We start from the raw sequence: 20,080 nt of genomic DNA, 5'->3' as shown, positions 1-20,080 counted from the left end.
ATCACCATGTATTAAAAACACACACACACACACACACAGTCTGACCAGGAGACATCACCATGTATTACACACACACACAGTCTGACCAGGAGACATCACCATGTATTACACACACACACACACACACACACACACACACACACACACACACACACACACACACAGTCTGACCAGGAGACATCACCATGTATTACACACACACACACACAGTCTGACCAGGAGACATCACCATGTATTACACACACACACACACACACACACACACAGTCTGACCAGGAGACATCACCATGTATTACACACACACACACACACAGTCTGACCAGGAGACATCACCATGTATTACACACACACACACACACAGTCTGACCAGGAGACATCACCATGTATTACACACACACACACACACACACACACACACACACAGTCTGACCAGGAGACATCACCATGTATTACACACACACACACACACAGTCTGACCAGGAGACATCACCATGTATTACACACACACACACACACACACACACACACACACACACAGTCTGACCAGGAGACATCACCATGTATTACACACACACAGTCTGACCAGGAGACATCACCATGTATTACACACACACACACACACACGACCAGGAGACATCACCATGACACACACACACACAGTCTGACCAGGAGACATCACCATGTATTACACACACACACACACACACAGTCTGACCAGGAGACATCACCATGTATTACCACACACACACACACACACACACACACACACACACAGTCTGACCAGGAGACATCACCATGTATTACACACACACACACACACACAGTCTGACCAGGAGACATCACCATGTATTACACACACACACACACACACACACACACACACAGTCTGACCAGGAGACATCACCATGTATTACACACACACACACACACACACACACACACAGACACACACACACACACACACACACACACACACACACACACTCTGACCAGGAGACATCACCATGTATTACACACACACACAGTCTGACCAGGAGACATCACCATGTATTACACACACACACACACACACACACACACACACACACACACACAGTCTGACCAGGAGACATCACCATGTATTACACACACACACACACACAGTCTGACCAGGAGACATCACCATGTATTACACACACACACACACACACACACACACACAGTCTGACCAGGAGACATCACCATGTATTACACACACACACACACACAGTCTGACCAGGAGACATCACCATGTATTACACACACAGTCTGACCAGGAGACATCACCATGTATTCACACACACACACACACAGTCTGACCAGGAGACATCACCATGTATTACACACACACACACACACACAGTCTGACCAGGAGACATCACCATGTATTACACACACACACACACAGTCTGACCAGGAGACATCACCATGTATTACACACACACACACACACATCTGACCAGGAGACATCACCATGTATTACACACACACACACACACAGTCTGACCAGGAGACATCACCATGTATTACACACACACACACACACACACACAGTCTGACCAGGAGACATCACCATGTATTACACACACACACACACAGTCTGACCAGGAGACATCACCATGTATTACACACACACACACACACACACACACACACACACACACACACACACACAGTCTGACCAGGAGACATCACCATGTATTACACACACACACACACAGTCTGACCAGGAGACATCACCATGTATTACACACACACACACACACACACACACACACACACACACACAGTCTGACCAGGAGACATCACCATGTATTAACACACACACACACACAGTCTGACCAGGAGACATCACCATGTATTAACACACACACACACACAGTCTGACCAGGAGACATCACCATGTATTACACACACACACACACACACACACACACACACACACACACACACACACACACACAGTCTGACCAGGAGACATCACCATGTATTCCACACACACACACACACACACACAGTCTGACCAGGAGACATCACCATGTATTCCACACACACACACACACACACACACACACACACAATCTGACCAGGAGACATCACCATGTATTACACACACACACACACACAGTCTGACCAGGAGACATCACCATGTATTACACACACACACACACAGTCTGACCAGGAGACATCACCATGTATTACACACACACACACACAGTCTGACCAGGAGACATCACCATGTATTACACACACACACACACAGTCTGACCAGGAGACATCACCATGTATCACACACACACACACACACAGTCTGACCTGGAGACATCACCATGTATCACACACACACACACACACACTGACCAGGAGACATCACCATGTATTACACACACACACAATCTGACCAGGAGACATCACCATGTATTACACACACACACAGTCTGACCAGGAGACATCATGTATTACACACACATACACACTGACCAGGAGACATCACCATGTATTAACACACACACACACACACACACACACACACAGTCTGACCAGGAGACATCACCATGTATTACACACACACACACAGTCTGACCAGGAGACATCACCATGTATTACACACACACACACACACACACACACTGACCAGGAGACATCACCATGTATTACACACACACACACACAGTCTGACCAGGAGACATCACCATGTATTACACACACACACAGTCTGACCAGGAGACATCACCATGTATTACAACACACACACACACACAGTCTGACCAAGAGACAACACCATGTATTACAACACACACACACACACACACACAGTCTGACCAGGAGACATCACCATGTATTACACACAGTCTGACCAGGAGACATCATGTATTAACACACACACACACACACACACACACACACACACACACACACACACACACACACACACACAGTCTGACCAGGAGACATCACCATGTATTACACACACACACACACACACACACACACACACACACACACAGTCTGACCAGGAGACATCACCATGTATTACACACACAGTTGCTGTGCATCTGCAATATTTCATATTATAATACATTTCCATTTGAGCAGTTTTAGTGATGTATATTTAGAGCGACTACACTGACCTCGACGAAGAAGACCAATGTTTCTAACAGGGAGGGCTGGGTCATCAATCTGCTGTCTTTCATCTCCAACATTTCTCCTTTACATCTGGATAACAGCTCTGGAGGGAAGGAAGGAAGGAAGGAAGGAAGGAAGGAAGGAAGGAAGGAAGGAAGGAAGGAAGGAAGGAAGGAAGGAAGGAAGGAAGGAAGGAAGGAAGGAAGGAAGGAAGGAAGGAAGGAAGGAAGGAAGGAGGGGAGGGAACAGATCAGCATGGGGGAATAAGAAGGAACTATTACACCAGTGATAACTCGACTAGCAACCAGAAGCCATGATATCTCCTGTGGCTGACTACACAGTCATTATTACCATGGACCTGTAGTAATCTTTATAGAGGTCTGATGTCTTACCTTGGAGTTGTCCTGTTAATGATTTGAAGGAGTTACAGATCTGGGTTTGGAGTTCTGACGAGTCGTCTGGAGAGAGAAATTATAAACAACATGACATCCTCTCTCTAGACTCATCCCACTTCCCTCTCTTCCTCCATCTCTCTCCTTCCCAGTCCTGCTGCTTCTGTAGATGGACAGACGGTTGGAGGCCAGTGGTACGGAAGTCTACATCCCTCTCTCCCCCCATCCCTCATCTCCCCGTCTTACCCAGTCCAGTGGCCTCTAGTTCCTGAAGAGTCAGTGATAGTCGCAGCGCAGAGGCCTGACAGTGACAGCTGCCACTAGACAGAGCCGTGGCCAGGCGGGAGGAGGGAGGGCCCAGGAATGAGCACTAGAACACAACAACAGTTAGTGGTCCTGTGTGGCTCAGGTGGTAACAGCTGGGGCCATCCATATGAAAATGTATGCACTCACTGATGTAAGTCAACTACCATATATTACATTACACAGTTATTAGTGAAGCCTGTATACCTGTGTCTGTTTCTCTGTGATCTGGGCTGCGGTCTGTAGCGTCAGGTCTAGCTGGGAGAGGAGGGTCTGGAGGGTGGAGCTTTTGGCCGATACACCATTCTCATTGGCCTTATCAGAGTTCCGTGATGAGGGGGCGTGTCCGAGCAGAGCCAATGAGGCGAGGAGACGGAGCGTGAGAGAGCGAACCTTTAACCAGACCAACTCTTCCTGTAGAGACAGACGACGATGCTCCTCAGTCAGCTCCCTGGAACACACACACATCTTTACAGACTGGCATGGGTAAACATGTTGTGAACTTGTGACAAGTGTGTGTGTACCTGTCCTTGGGGTCCCAGCTGAAGAGGACAGTCAGGTCTCTGTTGTCCCTCATGTTGTCCCAGGGAATGTCATCCTCCTCAGGACACAGACCCATCGCCTTCACACTCTCCTCCAGACTTGATGTGCTACAACACCACAGGAATATGTTACAGGTAGGGGTGTGTGTGTGTGTGTGTGTGTGTGTGTGTGTGTGTGTGTGTGTGTGTGCACTCACATGTCAGCCTCGGTGTACAAGTCCAGTAACATCCTCTCGGTGCGGACCTGAGCGAAGTGCAGAGATTGGTTGAGCCGGGTTCTAAACGCTATGAATTCTGGGATTTTCTCAAACGCGCCATACTTATAGGCCTGGATTATGTACTCTGAGGTCTAGGGGAGGAGAGAAAAGAGGAAACAAGGAAGAGGTGAGAAAATACAACTCATCAGAATATGACATATTTAGATGAGACAGGAACTCACATCTTTCTGGTTGGAGTGGAAAAACCTGAGGGAGAAGTTATAGGACTGGGAGGCTGCAGCAAACTGCCCCAACGACCCTGCATAACGAGTTAACAGATACCTGGGAGAGAGGAGAGAATATAAGGATTAGTGCATTGGTTATGGTAATCTGAATGTGTGTGTCAGCGTATCTGTCAGAGCATTTTCATTTACTGGACCAAAAATGGTTGTGGAACCAGATACCGATACCACCCAGTTCTCAGAATGACAGAAATCCCATTTACTTCATGGTAGATGCAACGGCATGCGTCATTCTTACCGAATTCCGATGAGCAATTGGAAGATGTTAGAATACATAGGCGGCGCGTTGAATTAAATTGCCAACATTATATAGCCTAATTAACTTATTCCTGTCTATACAGAAAGAAAATCATAAAACATGTGGCTACTACACCAGAAAGCATGATTTGGCCAAAGAGGATCATTAGCTTCTTAAAACATTTTTTGATGTGGATTGTTTTAAAATCGCATAGCCTACAGTCGGAAGGGCCCGCAATTTGGACAGAGCATGCGACAAATACCAAATAGATGGTTGTTGAGATGCGATAGTCAGTGAAAAGCATTTAGACCCCAGCCTGGCATATCGCAATATTTTAAAATACAATCGCCGAAAAACGGTTTGGAAAACAAATGACTATTGCTGTAAATGCCACTGTCAACCAGAGAAATATGCTGAGAAGGATTATCACCACAGCAAGCAAGGTACTGGGAGTCAAACAGACAGACCTGGATGAGATATTTAAGGTCAGGGCTCTCCGCAAGGTACTGGGAGTCAAACAGACAGACCTGGATGAGATATTTAAGGTCAGGGCTCTCCCCAAGGTACTGGGAGTCAAACAGACAGACCTGGATGAGATATTTAAGGTCAGGGCTCTCCCCAAGGTACTGGGAGTCAAACAGACAGACCTGGATGAGATCTTTAAGGTCAGGGCTCTCCGCAAGGCTCACAAAATAATTTTAGACCCAAGCCACCCCCTGTACCCGGACTTTGAACTACTCCCCTCTGGGTGCAGGTATAGGGCACCCCTCAGCAGGAAAAACAGAACTAGACAATAATTTGTTCCAGGTGAGATATCCCTCCTAAATAGCTTGGGCTAATGTTCCTATCCACTCAGTAAGGCCAGCAGGCTAATGTTCCTATCCACTCAGTAGGCCATGTTCCTATCCACCCAGTAAGACCAGCAACTAATGTTCCAATCCACTCAATTGGCCATGTTCCTATCCACCCAGTAAGGCCAGCAGGCTAATGTTCCTATCCACCCAGTAAGACCATCAGGCTAATGTTCCTATCCACTCAGTAGGCCCATCAGGCTAATGTTCCTATCCACTCAGTAAGGCCAGCAGGCTAATGTTCCTATCCACTCAGTAAGACCATCAGGCTAATGTTCCTATCCACTCAGTAAGACCATCAGGCTAATGTTCCTATCCACTCAGTAAGACCAGCAGGCTAATGTTCCTATCCACTCAGTAAGACCAGCAGGCTAATGTTCCTATCCACTCAGTAAGACCAGCAGGCTAATGTTCCTATCCACTCAGTAAGGCCAGCAGGCTAATGTTCCTATCCACTCAGTAGGCCATGTTCCTATCCACCCAGTAAGACCAGCAACTAATGTTCCAATCCACTCAATTGGCCATATTCCTATCCACCCAGTAAGGCCAGCAGGCTAATGTTCCTATCCACCCAGTAAGACCATCAGGCTAATGTTCCTATCCACTCAGTAGGCCCATCAGGCTAATGTTCCTATCCACTCAGTAAGGCCAGCAGGCTAATGTTCCTATCCACTCAGTAGGCCCATCAGGCTAATGTTCCTATCCACTCAGTAAGGCCAGCAGGCTAATGTTCCTATCCACTCAGTAAGACCATCAGGCTAATGTTCCTATCCACTCAGTAAGACCATCAGGCTAATGTTCCTATCCACTCAGTAAGACCAGCAGGCTAATGTTCCTATCCACTCAGTAAGACCAGCAGGCTAATGTTCCTATCCACTCAGTAAGACCAGCAGGCTAATGTTCCTATCCACTCAGTAAGGCCAGCAGGCTAATGTTCCTATCCACTCAGTAAGGCCAGCAGGCTAATGTTCCTATCCACTCAGTAAGACCATCAGGCTAATGTTCCTATCCACTCAGTAAGACCAGCAGACTAATGTTCCTATCCACTCAGTAAGGCCAGCAGGCTAATGTTCCTATCCACTCAGTAAGGCCAGCAGGCTAATGTTCCTATCCACTCAGTAAGACCATCAGGCTAATGTTCCTATCCACTCAGTAAGACCGTCAGGCTAATGTTCCTATCCACTCAGTAGGCCCGTCAGGCTAATGTTCCTATCCACTCAGTAGGCCCATCAGGCTAATGTTCCTATCCACTCAGTAGGCCCATCAGGCTAATGTTCCTATCTACTCAGTAAGGCCAGCAGGCTAATGTTCCTATCTACTCAGTAAGGCCAGCAGGCTAATGTTCCTATCCACTCAGTAAGACCGTCAGGCTAATGTTCCTATAGACCCAGTAAGGCCAGCAGGCTAATGTTCCTATCCACTCAGTAGGCCAGCAGGCTAATGTTCCTATCCACTCAGTAAGGCCAGCAGGCTAATGTTCCTATCCACCCAGTAAGGCCAGCAGGCTAATGTTCCTATCCACTCAGTAAGACCAGCAGGCTAATGTTCCTATCCACTCAGTAAGGCCAGCAGGCTAATGTTCCTATCCACTCAGTAGGCCAGCAGGCTAATGTTCCTATCCACTCAGTAAGACCGTCAGGCTAATGTTCCTATCCACTCAGTAAGACCAGCAGGCTAATGTTCCTATCCACTCAGTAAGACCGTCAGGCTAATGTTCCTATAGACCCAGTAAGGCCAGCAGGCTAATGTTCCTATCCACTCAGTAGGCCAGCAGGCTAATGTTCCTATCCACTCAGTAAGGCCAGCAGGCTAATGTTCCTATCCACCCAGTAAGGCCAGCAGGCTAATGTTCCTATCCACTCAGTAAGGCCAGCAGGCTAATGTTCCTATCCACTCAGTAAGGCCAGCAGGCTAATGTTCCTATCCACTCAGTAAGGCCAGCAGGCTAATGTTCCTATCCACTCAGTAAGACCGTCAGGCTAATGTTCCTATCCACTCAGTAAGGCCAGCAGGCTAATGTTCCTATCCACTCAGTAAGACCATCAGGCTAATGTTCCTATCCACTCAGTAAGACCATCAGGCTAATGTTCCTATCCACTCAGTAAGACCATCAGGCTAATGTTCCTATCCACTCAGTAAGACCAGCAGGCTAATGTTCCTATCCACTCAGTAAGACCAGCAGGCTAATGTTCCTATCCACTCAGTAAGACCATCAGGCTAATGTTCCTATAGACCCAGTAAGGCCAGCAGGCTAATGTTCCTATCCACTCAGTAAGACCAGCAGGCTAATGTTCCTATCCACTCAGTAAGGCCAGCAGGCTAATGTTCCTATCCACTCAGTAAGACCATCAGGCTAATGTTCCTATAGACCCAGTAAGGCCAGCAGGCTAATGTTCCTATCGACTCAGTAGGCCAATGTTCCTATCCACTCAGTAAGACCGTCAGGCTAATGTTCCTATCCACTCAGTAAGACCATCAGGCTAATGTTCCTATCCACTCAGTAAGGCCAGCAGGCTAATGTTCCTATCGACTCAGTAGGCCAATGTTCCTATCCACTCAGTAAGACCGTCAGGCTAATGTTCCTATCCACTCAGTAAGGCCAGCAGGCTAATGTTCCTATCCACTCAGTAAGACCAGCAGGCTAATGTTCCTATCCACTCAGTAAGACCATCAGGCTAATGTTCCTATCCACTCAGTAAGACCATCAGGCTAATGTTCCTATCCACTCAGTAAGACCAGCAGGCTAATGTTCCTATGCACTCAGTAAGGCCAGCAGGCTAATGTTCCTATCCACTCAGTAAGGCCAGCAGGCTAATGTTCCTATCCACTCAGTAAGACCATCAGGCTAATGTTCCTATCTACTCAGTAAGGCCAGCAGGCTAATGTTCCTATCCACTCAGTAAGACCGTCAGGCTAATGTTCCTATCCACTCAGTAGGCCCATCAGGCTAATGTTCCTATCCACTCAGTAAGACCATCAGGCTAATGTTCCTATCCACTCAGTAAGGCCAGCAGGCTAATGTTCCTATCCACTCAGTAAGACCAGCAGACTAATGTTCCTATCTACTCAGTAGGCCAATGTTCCTATCCACTCAGTAAGACCATCAGGCTAATGTTCCTATAGACCCAGTAAGGCCAGCAGGCTAATGTTCCTATCCACTCAGTAAGACCAGCAGGCTAATGTTCCTATCCACTCAGTAAGGCCAGCAGGCTAATGTTCCTATCCACTCAGTAAGACCATCAGGCTAATGTTCCTATAGACCCAGTAAGGCCAGCAGGCAAATGTTCCTATCCACTCAGTAAGACCATCAGGCTAATGTCCCTATCCACTCAGTAAGACCATCAGGCTAATGTTCCTATCCACTCAGTAAGGCCAGCAGGCTAATGTTCCTATCGACTCAGTAGGCCAATGTTCCTATCCACTCAGTAAGGCCAGCAGGCTAATGTTCCCATCCACTCAGTAAGGCCAGCAGGCTAATGTTCCTATCCACTCAGTAAGGCTAGCAGGCTAATGTTCCAACGAGCGTCAGAGCCGGTGTAGTAGGATTTAATCTTAATCCTGTATTGACGCTTTGCTTAATTGATGGTTCTTCTGAGGGCATAGCGGGATTTCTTAGTGTGCGGATTATTGTCCCGCTCCTTGAAAACGGCAGCTCTAGCCTTTAGCTCGATGCGGGTGTTGCCTGTAATCCATGGCTTCTGGTTGGGATATGTACGCATGTATGGTCACTGTGGGGACGACGTCGTCAATGTACTTATTGATGAAGCCGGTGACTGAGGTGGTATACTCCTCAATGCCATTGTATGAATCCCGGAACATAGTCCAGTCTGTGCTAGCAAAACAGTCCTGTAGCTTAGCATTCGCATCATCTGACCACTTCCATATTGAGCGAGTCACTGGTACTTCCTGCTTTAGTTTTTACATGTAAGCAGGAATCAGGCAGATAGAATTATGGTCAGATTTTCCAAATGGAGGGAGAGCTTTGAACGCATCTCTGTTTGTGGAGTAAAGGTGGTCTAGAGTTTTTTTCCCCTCTGGTTGCACATTTAACATGCTGGTAGAAATGAGGTGAAACAGATTTAAGTTTGCCTGCATTAAAGTCCCCGGCCACGAGGAGCGCCACTTCTGGATGAGCATTTTGTTGTTTGCTAATGGCCTTATACAGCTGGTTGAGTGCAGCCTGTGGCGGATGAATCAGAATTAGTTGGGTAACATAGATAATTAAGATGTTTTATTTGCATAATATGCTTATGTGAGATACTTGTCATATGTGAATGTATCTGTTAAACCATGTGAAGGGATGGCATGATTAATGGGGAACCAATTACTTGTCTCCACAATGTCTGTGCGCAAGTCACTCCCTCCTTTGGCATTGGGGGAAGGTGTATGGCAGTGTCTGGACCATTGCATTTCCTCTTTGATGTTGCACTTATCTTGGGATAGTGTATGACAGAGGCGCACTCCCCTCAGTGAGCTTGTCCAGGAGTGGAGTCAAGAGAGGGGTTTACTTGAGATGGGAGTATCTAGAGTTGTCAATTGATTTATGCCTTTGGATGAGCTAATGGTTCTGTTCTATACCGTACCAGGGAGAGACGGTTCCAGTTTGGAGTAGGAGGACCAGACACTGGTCTATACAATGAACACTGTTGATACAGCAGTTGCTGTCTGCTATGTTTTATAGATAACTTTCAAACAAAACTTAACCTTTGGGAACTGTTCCTAAGATCTGTGGTTCGTCATGTACGTTGAGAGGGGTGCATCTTGGCTATAAAAACTCTTTGTACTTTTGTGTAGTCACTTTCAATGGTTCATTAGAGATAGCGCAACATTGAAAGTCAAGTGCTTTTGCAAAGCTCTTATTATTAAAGATGTAGTTTTAAGTATAACCCTGACTGGTGTGTGAAGTTTGTAACTCTCCTCATTTGGTAATGCAGAAATTAGCCACCACAGGGCTTAGTGCCAGCATCGGTGTGTGGTGCTAAATAGACGGCTACAAATAATATTGATGAGAACTCTTGGTAGATAGTGTGGTCTACAGCTTATCATAAGATACTCTACCTCAGGCGAGCAATACCTCGAGACTTCTTTAATATTAGACATTGCGCACAAGCTGTTATTGACAAATATACACACCCCGCCCATCGTCTTACCAGACGTAGCTTCTCTGTCCTGCCAGTGCATAGAAAATCCTGCCAGCTCCATATCATCTGTGTCGTCGTTCAGCCATGACTCGGTGAAACATAAGATAGTTTTTAATGTCCCATTGGTAGTATAATCTTGATCGTAGGTCATCCATTTTATTTTTCAGTGATTGCACGTTGGCCAATAGAACGGATGGCAGTGGGAGTTTACTCACTTGCCTATGAATTCTCAGAAGGCAGCCCGACCCCCGTCCCCTTTTTCTCCGTCTTTTCTTCATGCAAATGACGGTGATTTGGGCCCATTTTTACTCATAATATGATGTAAAAGTTTCAGGTTTCAAACAATTAAGTAATATACGTTTTCAAAATGCATACTACCTCCAGCTCATTGCAAAGTGGTGTGTGACGTGCTGACGCCTGCCTAGTTGCCTATGCACTTGAATGGCGAATGGGATGCGCGCTTCAATTACCAGTTAAGAAAAAAATAGGAGCTATTTTGAAATCGTGGCCATTGTTTTTTTAACACGTGATTGCCTTTATAATTGTTGCGCAATTATTGGGCTTTTTAAAGTGTTTTAGTCCAGCAGCAACCAGCTGAGGAGCTGATTTCTCCTGCAGATCCCCAGCTGGAGTTAAACATGTGCTTTTATCAGCACATTCATTGCACAACAATTCTAAATGCAATCATGTCTTCAACCGTGTGCACAATTAATTTGGTGCACAATTAAAAACAGCTTAGCTTTTCAAATCAATATATAGGATAAAATGCATTATTTCTCAATGGGATTTTATTCTTTTATTTAAAATCAGATTTTTCATTTTTTGGGGGGGCCAAAAGCCAGCCATTACCGGTTAACGGAAACCCTGGGGTGTGTGTATTACTATCCTAATGGGAACTGGAAGTCCCCAAAGTCCCCACATGGATAGTAAAACAAGGACAATTCTCCCACGTGGGGACATTTCCCATGTCCCCCATGATGACAAAGACTATTTTAGGCTCAGGGGTTGGCTTTACAATTAGGTGTTAGATTTATTGTAAGGAGTTAAGGAAAATAGGATTTTGAATGGAAATCTATTTTAGCTCCCAAGGATAGTAAAACTTGTGTGAGTGTGTGTGTGTACTAGAGACCCACCCTATGGTGTCGTGCTGTACGTGCTTGGCATCCAGGCTGGAGTAGAGGTCCACTACGGGCTGGAAGGCTCCGAGGCGACAGAAGAGCAGCAGCAGTAGTAGTTTGAACTGAGCGTTGGAGGGACTGAAGGACAAACCCTCCTCTAATACTCCTAGACACTGCCACAGCATGTTTTCATCGCCTAACACGCACAGAGACACACAGTATGTTAAACACAGAGACCAAGAGCGAGAGAGGGAAAGAGGCAGAGAGAGTGAAAGGCAGGGAGACAGAGGGAAAGAGAGAAGGCAGGTAGATGGAGAGAAAGAGAGAGAAATGAAGACGATGACTCACCAGTTTCTGTCCAGAGGTCGATGTAGACGTGAGCGACCATGAGACAGTACGTATCAGAGAACTGGAGCTCTGTCTTCAGACACGACTTCCCTGTTTTACACACACACACACACACACACACACACACACACACTATTGTCAGACAAACTATTTTCTGGTTCTTCACAAAATTGCCATTGCATCTCTTCCAGCTGTTTTTAAGCTAGATGCATCACATTTTGGATGGATAGACGGAAAGGGATGGATAAAGATAGGGACCGATAGAATGGCTGTCCTTACCAAACTGTAGTCCATAGTGGTAGTGGGCTTTGAGTTCTGTGATGAGGCATAGTTTGCCCTCTGTGTCCAGAGCGTGTTGAAGTCCCAGCACCCGGCTCAGCTGACACACACACAGGTGTCTCTGCAATGCCTTCGTATCCCCCGGAAACCCAAAGCCATCCTCCCCCACCTCCCCCAACGGAACCAACTCCCCCAGACGGTTTTTAAACTACAGGGAGGAAGAGAGAGAATAGGAGAGGGAAGGGAGAGGAAGAGAGAGAATAGGAGAGGGAAGGGAGAGGAAGAGAGAGAAGAAGAGGAGCAGAATTGATGTTATCATGTCCAACTCATCAGGGGTTTGGTGATAGATTCCCACTACTGGTGGTGTTCTGCAGGTGTGTGTGTACCTGTGTGTGTTGCTCAGGGGGAAGCAGGTGTAAATATATCTTCAGGTCTGTAATACAGCAGGGTTTGTCTCCAAACTTCCCAAAGAACTGAAGCATCAACTCCAACGGATCTCCTGTAGACAACCAATAAAAACACAACACAAACAAACTGTCAACAGCCGAGGAAACTGTGGGGGTTGCCGAGGAAACTGTGGGGGTTGCCGAGGAAACTGTGGGGGTTGCCGAGGAAACTGTGGGGGTTGCCGAGGAAACTGTGGGGGTTGCCGAGGAAACTGTGGGGGTTGCCGAGGAAACTGTGGGGGTTGCCGAGGAAACTGTGGGGGTTGCCGAGGAAACTGTGGGGGGGGTTTCTGAGGTTGGTTCGGTTTCGGTTCAATTATTAAAAACGAATCACGGTTTTAAATTACGGTTTCAATCATTTTTTTTAGACCTTAATGCACTATGCATTATGTGGGTTAAATGGTATAAAATACAACTATTAAGTTGAATAAAAGTCCCATGATGGTAGTGACTGCCCATTACAGCTCATCCCTTATTAACTATTATTCATTTACTTTAATATTTCAGTTTGTGTATATTACATTTGTTTTATTTGATGACTTTATTATTTCATTCCAAGTCATCACATCTCTATTGAGCTGCTGCCTATGTTGTCAGACAAAATCACTATTTTAGTAGTTCTATGAAAGTAAATAAGGCATACTTTTCTGACTGCTGAATACCAACCATCAATCACGTGCAGTATTTAAGTGTGTGTGTGTGTGTGTGTGTGTGTGTGTGTGTGTGTGTGTGTGTGTGTGTGTGTGTGTGTGTGTACCTAGCTCTTGCTCATCAGGACAGCCCCTCTGTCTCAGTCTGTGTATGAGTTCCAGGCAGGCCATGTAGGGACCTCTGAGAGGACGAGACTCCTTCTTGTCCTCCTCCTCCATCCTGTCCACCACAAACTTCACTGCCTCTGCCACCGTGGTCTGCACTGGACCCTCCACACAACTAGAGAGAAAAGGGGAGGCAAAGAAGAGATGGGCTGATCAAACAGACTCTTCTCTTATACGATGTAAAACTTCCACCAAGAGCAGAATCTCTAACAAGCAATGGCCTCTCCTAATAGTCCGCTATTATATAATATTTTCTCACTCACACAACAGGGTTTCCGTTTGCCGGCAATTGCCGGCTTTTAGTCGATAAAAAAAATGAAAAGCCGATAAATAACTTTTACCGGCCAAAATGATTGAGAGAAAAAAAAGCTTTTTATTATTTTGGGGCGGCAGGTGTAGTGGTTAGAGCCTTGGGCCAGTAACCAAAAGGTTGCTGGATCGAATCCCCGAGCTGACAAGGTAAAAATCTGTCGTTAAGCTCTTGAACAGTTAACCTACTGTTCCCCGGCTGGCTGTCATTGTAAATAAGAATTTGTTCTTAACTGACTTGCCTAGTTAAATAAAGGTTCAATTCATTGACGGAAATACCAGTCGATGGAAATACATTTGATCATCATAGTTATCGGTATATAGGTTCATTTACATATAATAGTGGAATTAAATTGGTGAATGTGTATTTGTTAGCCATCGCTTAGCCCATATTATTTATCCAACACAACTATCACACAGAGCCCATTTTGAACAGGATATCCCCTGCAGCTCCTCAGCTGGTTGCTGCTGCATGAAATAGGCCCCAATGCCTCCAGCTCACATTTTACAGTGGTGACACGCTGATAGCCTGTTGCCTGCGCGCAAATTAGGCGGTAAAGTTGAGAAATAAAAATAAAAAATTGTGCACAAAAACAGTTAAAACGTGATTGCATTTAGAATTGTTATGCAATGAATGGGCTTATAAAAGCACATGCAGCAGCAACCAGCTATGAAAACATAGGCCTCCTTGATTGTTTGAAACCTGAATGTTTAACTTTATGTTATGAGGCATGTCTTACCTTGCTTCAAAAGTAGCCTATAGGCAAATCCGACCATGGAAACGTGGAGGCAATTATTTTATTAAGACTTCATAGGCGGTGCGTAAATTTCAAGTTTGGGGAAGCTTACACTTTATCGTCCTACCATTTCTACCGATCTGTGTGCCAGTTATGATTTTCATTTGCGCATTTTTGTGGAACAGTTTGATTTCAATAATAATGTTTCCGTTTCTCAAAATCATTGTCACGTGGTTAATCATGAAAATCTGAATTAAAATGATAAAAAAATGTAACTATGGCGAGAGCACTACCCTCTGCTATATGGACACATTGATACACCATGATCTATTGCCCGCTAAAGAAATGAGCACATGGAACTAATAGCCTATAGGCCAATGCAGCAGTAGGCCTATAACTTCCATTGTCAACTAAAATCAAATGCATTAAGCCGACAAGTAAAAACAGTAGAAAATTATAAATTCAGGTTTTCAATTGCATTTATTTCTCAGTCTGCCTGCATCCCTTTCTAAACATCTTGACTTGAGCTACTCTTTTTATAAATGCCCCATTACATGTTTACTACTGGTGACATATGTAATGGAGAATTGACAAAAACAATCAAAAAGGGCAAACAATTCACACAATGAAACAACGAATGTGCGAGAATTGGCGGGAGACATCTGAGCCATTCTGGTGAGAGACTTGCCTCTATCTTCACCACATCCCCCTCCCCTTCTTCTTCTTTATTTTTTTATCTAATGATCCTCGATTCTGCCGTGGATAAGTCATGCTTTCTGCTGAAGTATTTTGAATGATTTTATTTATGTATAGACAGGAGTAATTATATAATTTTGGCAAATGTATTCATATTTACTTCCCTAGCCTATTCGACGCACCGCCTATGAAAGACTTCCTCATGTGCCATTGCTCTCCTGTTCCATTGGCTTTCATATCAACTTTCTTTCATTGTCCAGTAGCCAAAGGCACAATCCTAGTCATATTAGCAACCCATCCTAGTTGTTGCATTTTAGATCACCGCTCTTTCTAAGTTTCTAATGGAGATTTTCAACTATGTCACATTTAGAACTGCTCTCATCAGATGCGCCGTTTAGAATGGAGTTCTCCCGTGAATTGCATTTCTGGCAAATGTTTGAAAATTACATTTTATTTTCTGCTTCGTTACAGGAGTTGAATGTTCTGTGAAGTTGCATTTCCATAATCTAAATGTGATTTGTCATTTTGAGCACAGTGGGTGGATGCCCTAATGGGTCCGGTAAATTTCTCAAATGGCCAGTAAATTAAAACCTTCCCGGTCACATTTTCCTAACCGAAACCCTGACGCACACAGTACTCACTGCTTTCCCTCATTAGGTGGGCTCCAGGACATGTCCATGAGATGGAAAAGAGAGTCAAAGTAGGAGAGATAAAACTGCCAATCATCAGGACTGTAGAGAGAGAGAGAGAGAGAGAGAGAGAGAGAGAGAAAGAGGAGAGGGGGGGAGAGAGGGGAGGGAGAGAGAGAAGGGGAGAGGGGGGAGAGAAAGAGAGAGAAAGGGAAGAGAGATAAAGACCAACTCTAAGACCAATGTTGAAGTGTGAGTTTGTATGTAAATGTGAGTACTCACTTTTTGAGCAGTAGTTTGTAGGACAGAGCGTTGCATTCAGGCCAGAGCTGCAGCCGTTGGTACATCATCATACACTTATTCTCCCTGCTCCGCAACTCACTGGTCAACTTCTCTATGAGACGGCAAACATACAGAGTGAGTAGAAAGACATGAACAAGTCACACAGCGAACAACCCAGAAGCTGCACAAATCCTCTCTGAGTCTCTCACACACACACAGAATTTGTCCATTCTTACCTCCCAGTGGACCGCGGACCATGTCCAGAGCCTCCACACACTTCCCCAGCCGCTCCAGGATCATAAAGTACAGTTGAACCTCAGCCTCAGCCTCGATCTTCTCCTCCTTCACCATCTTCTCCACCATGCGTTCAGCCAGGGGCAGGAACATGGTCTGGGCCAGCTTCTCATCCTGTGCAGAGATGGCCTGAAACACACACAGAAAGTAAACACACACAGTCACACAGACAGACTCACACAGTCACTCAAGCTATATATTTAGTGAGAGAGCATGCCTACCTGCATGACCAGACTCATGACAGACCAGAAGTAGTAGGGGTTCTTAGGAACGGTCTTATACAAGGCCATCCCCGCCTAGCGAGCCAGACAAACAGAACAACACACCACTTAGTATTTGTTGACATCATGGGAATATTGAAGACACTAGTTAGGGGTACTTAACCCTTTGACACGTACAATCACATATTTGCAATCATTGTTGACTGGTCCCTGCAGCATACCATCACAAATACAGTGCATTCAGAAAGTATTCAGACCATTTGACTTTTTCCACATTTCAAATCAAAGGATATTTGTCACGTGCGCTGAATACAACAGGTGTAGACCTTACAGTGAAATGCTTACTTACAGGCTCTAACCAATAGTGCAAAAAATGTATTAGGTGAACAATGGGTAAGAAATAAAACAACAGTAAAAAGACAGGCTATATACAGTAGCGAGTCTATAACAGTAGCGAGGCTACATACAGACACCGGTTAGTCAGGCTGATTGAGGTAGTATGTACATGTAGATGTGGTTAAAGTGACTATGCATATATTATGAACAGAGCGTAGCAGTAGCATAAAAGAGGGGTTGGCCGGGTGGTGGGTGGCGGGACACAATGCAGATAGCCCGGTTAGCCAATGTGCGGGAGCACTGGTTGGTCGGCCCAATTGAGGTAGTATGTACATGAATGTATAGTTAAAGTGACTATGCATATATGATAAACAGAGAGTAGCAGCAGCGTAAAAAGAGGGGTTGGGGGGGGTTGTTGCATTACAGCACTGGCAGACTAGTCACATGACAGCCCGCTTGGAGTTTAGCAAATGTATTAAAAATAAAACAGAAATACCTTATTTACATAAGTATTCAGACCCTTTGCTATGAGACTTGAAATTGAGCTCAGGTGCATCCTGTTTCCATTGATGATCCTTGACATTTCTACAACTTCATTACAAGTCCACACCTGTGGTAAATTCAATTGATTGGACATGATTTGGAAAGGCACACACCTGTCTTTATAAGGTCCCACAGTTGACAGTGCATGTCAGAGCAAAAACCAAGCCATGAGGTCAAAGGAATTGTCTGTAGAGCCCCGAGACAGGATTATGTCGAGGCACAGAACATTTCTGCAGCATTGAAGGTCCTCAAGAACACAGTGGCCATCATTCTTAAATGGAAGAAGTTTGGAACCAGCAAGACTCTTCCTAGAGCTGGCCGCCCGGCCAAACTGAGCAATCGGGGGAGAAGGGCCTTGGTCAGGGAAGTGACCAAGAACCGGATGGTCACTCTGGCAGAGCTGCAGAGTTCCTATGTGGAGATGGGAGAACCTTCCAGAAGGACAACCATCTCTGCAACACTCCACCAATCAGGCCTTTATGGTAGAGTGGCCAGACGGACACCACTCCTCAGTAAAAGGCACATGACAGCCCACTTGGGGTTTGCCAAAAAGCACCTAAAGGACTCTGACCATGAGAAACAAGATTCTCTGGTCTGATGAAACCAAGATTGAACTCTTTGCCCTGAATGCCAAGCGTCCCGTCTGGAAGAAACCTGGCACCATCCCTACGGTGAAGCATGGTGGTGGCAGAATCATGCTGTGGGGATGTTTTTCAGCAGCAGGGACTGGGAGACTAGTCAGGATCAAGGCAACGATGAACAGAACCAAGTACAGAGATCCTTGATGAATTCCTGAGCACTCTGGAGCAGGTTCTCTCAGACTGGGGCTAAGGTTCACCTTCCAACAACCCTAAGCACACAGCCAAGACAACGCAGGAGTGGCTTCGGGAAAAGTCCCAGAGTGTCCTTGAGTGGCCCAGCCAGAGCCCGGACTTAAACCTGATCGAACATCTCTGGAGAGACCTGAAAATAGCTGTGCAGCAACGCTCCCCATCCAAACTGACAGCGCTTGAGCGGATCTGCAGAGAATAATGTGAGAAACTCCCCAAATACAGGTGTGCCAAGCTTGTAGCGTCATACCCAAGAAGACTCAAGGCTTTAATCGCTGCTTTTTGCTTTGTCATTATGGGGTATTGTGTGTAGATTGATGGGAAAAAAACAATTTCATTTAATTTTTTAATAAGGCTGTAACCTAACAAAATGTGGAAAAAGTCAAGGGGTCTGAATACTTTCTGAAGGCACGGTACATTTGGTATGCTACAGTAGAAACAACAACACGATATACAGAAAATAAAGCCCTTACTCTGGTAGGAATGCACACATGTTCAAAGTCCAATTTGTAAGGAAAACTACAATGAAGGTAATGCGGGCGCCGGCCAGAAAATGTGCAGAGGGAAAAAGTTTGTGCAATCCTGTTCTGACTAGAGATGCGGAATGTCTTCATACTTGATCTGGGGAAACACTGGGGAAGTGCTTGGGCTCTCATTGAAGAGAGAAGTTTGTTGAGGGGAGAAATTTGTCCGGCTCAGTAAAGTCTCAAATATAAATGATCTGCAACAGTGAAATGGGCTACTTCTTATGTGAATTAATGAGACGGGACACACCTCAAATCAAACTGTTAGAAAATAAAACTTGTTAGAAAATAATTTGAAATTGACAAGTTGAAACATAGATAATTAGCAGGCAGTGTGCCTTGGTTTGAGGGCAGCCTGTCTTGTTGCGTAACAACCACATTTTGCAACAGTGAGTGCATTCTGACATCACGCACATAAAAAAAACTCACACTGGGGCAACCGTTAGAGATATTTGGAACTTATGCATGAAAAGTTTAAAGCAGTTGTATTTAATGCTTGTGGAAAAGCTGGGGAAGTGTGTGTGTGTGTGTGTGTGTGTGTGTGTGTGTGTGTGTGTGTGTGT

At 45.4% G+C, this 20,080-nt stretch overlaps 1 protein-coding gene across 4 annotated transcripts in view; it reads right to left on the bottom strand.

Moving 5' to 3' along the window:
- The window catches only part of LOC106568276 (N-alpha-acetyltransferase 25, NatB auxiliary subunit), a 32,451-nt gene that overhangs the window by 6,376 nt on the left and 5,995 nt on the right, over nt 1-20,080 (bottom strand). For 3 of the 4 annotated variants that reach the window (XM_014138458.2, XM_045692459.1, XM_045692460.1), the window contains 16 exons: nt 17,285-17,359; nt 17,006-17,192; nt 16,770-16,881; nt 16,500-16,589; nt 14,059-14,231; nt 13,242-13,354; nt 12,856-13,063; nt 12,577-12,666; nt 12,244-12,424; nt 4,821-4,920; nt 4,579-4,730; nt 4,364-4,489; nt 4,047-4,290; nt 3,783-3,906; nt 3,537-3,602; nt 3,150-3,247 (listed from right to left, as the gene is read on the bottom strand). In XM_014138458.2, coding sequence (XP_013993933.2) covers nt 3,150-3,247; nt 3,537-3,602; nt 3,783-3,906; nt 4,047-4,290; nt 4,364-4,489; nt 4,579-4,730; nt 4,821-4,920; nt 12,244-12,424; nt 12,577-12,666; nt 12,856-13,063; nt 13,242-13,354; nt 14,059-14,231; nt 16,500-16,589; nt 16,770-16,881; nt 17,006-17,192; nt 17,285-17,359 — 2,139 coding nt within the window. The remainder of the gene's footprint in view (nt 1-3,149; nt 3,248-3,536; nt 3,603-3,782; nt 3,907-4,046; nt 4,291-4,363; nt 4,490-4,578; nt 4,731-4,820; nt 4,921-12,243; nt 12,425-12,576; nt 12,667-12,855; nt 13,064-13,241; nt 13,355-14,058; nt 14,232-16,499; nt 16,590-16,769; nt 16,882-17,005; nt 17,193-17,284; nt 17,360-20,080) is intronic. The other variant, XM_045692458.1, reaches the window with a different exon arrangement.

Source organism: Salmo salar, chromosome ssa13, assembly GCF_905237065.1.
Source record: "Salmo salar chromosome ssa13, Ssal_v3.1, whole genome shotgun sequence".
Classification (NCBI taxonomy): Eukaryota; Metazoa; Chordata; class Actinopteri; order Salmoniformes; family Salmonidae; genus Salmo; species Salmo salar.
The sequence above is the reverse complement of the archived record's forward strand: the minus strand, read 5'-3'. Positions and strand labels throughout refer to the sequence as shown.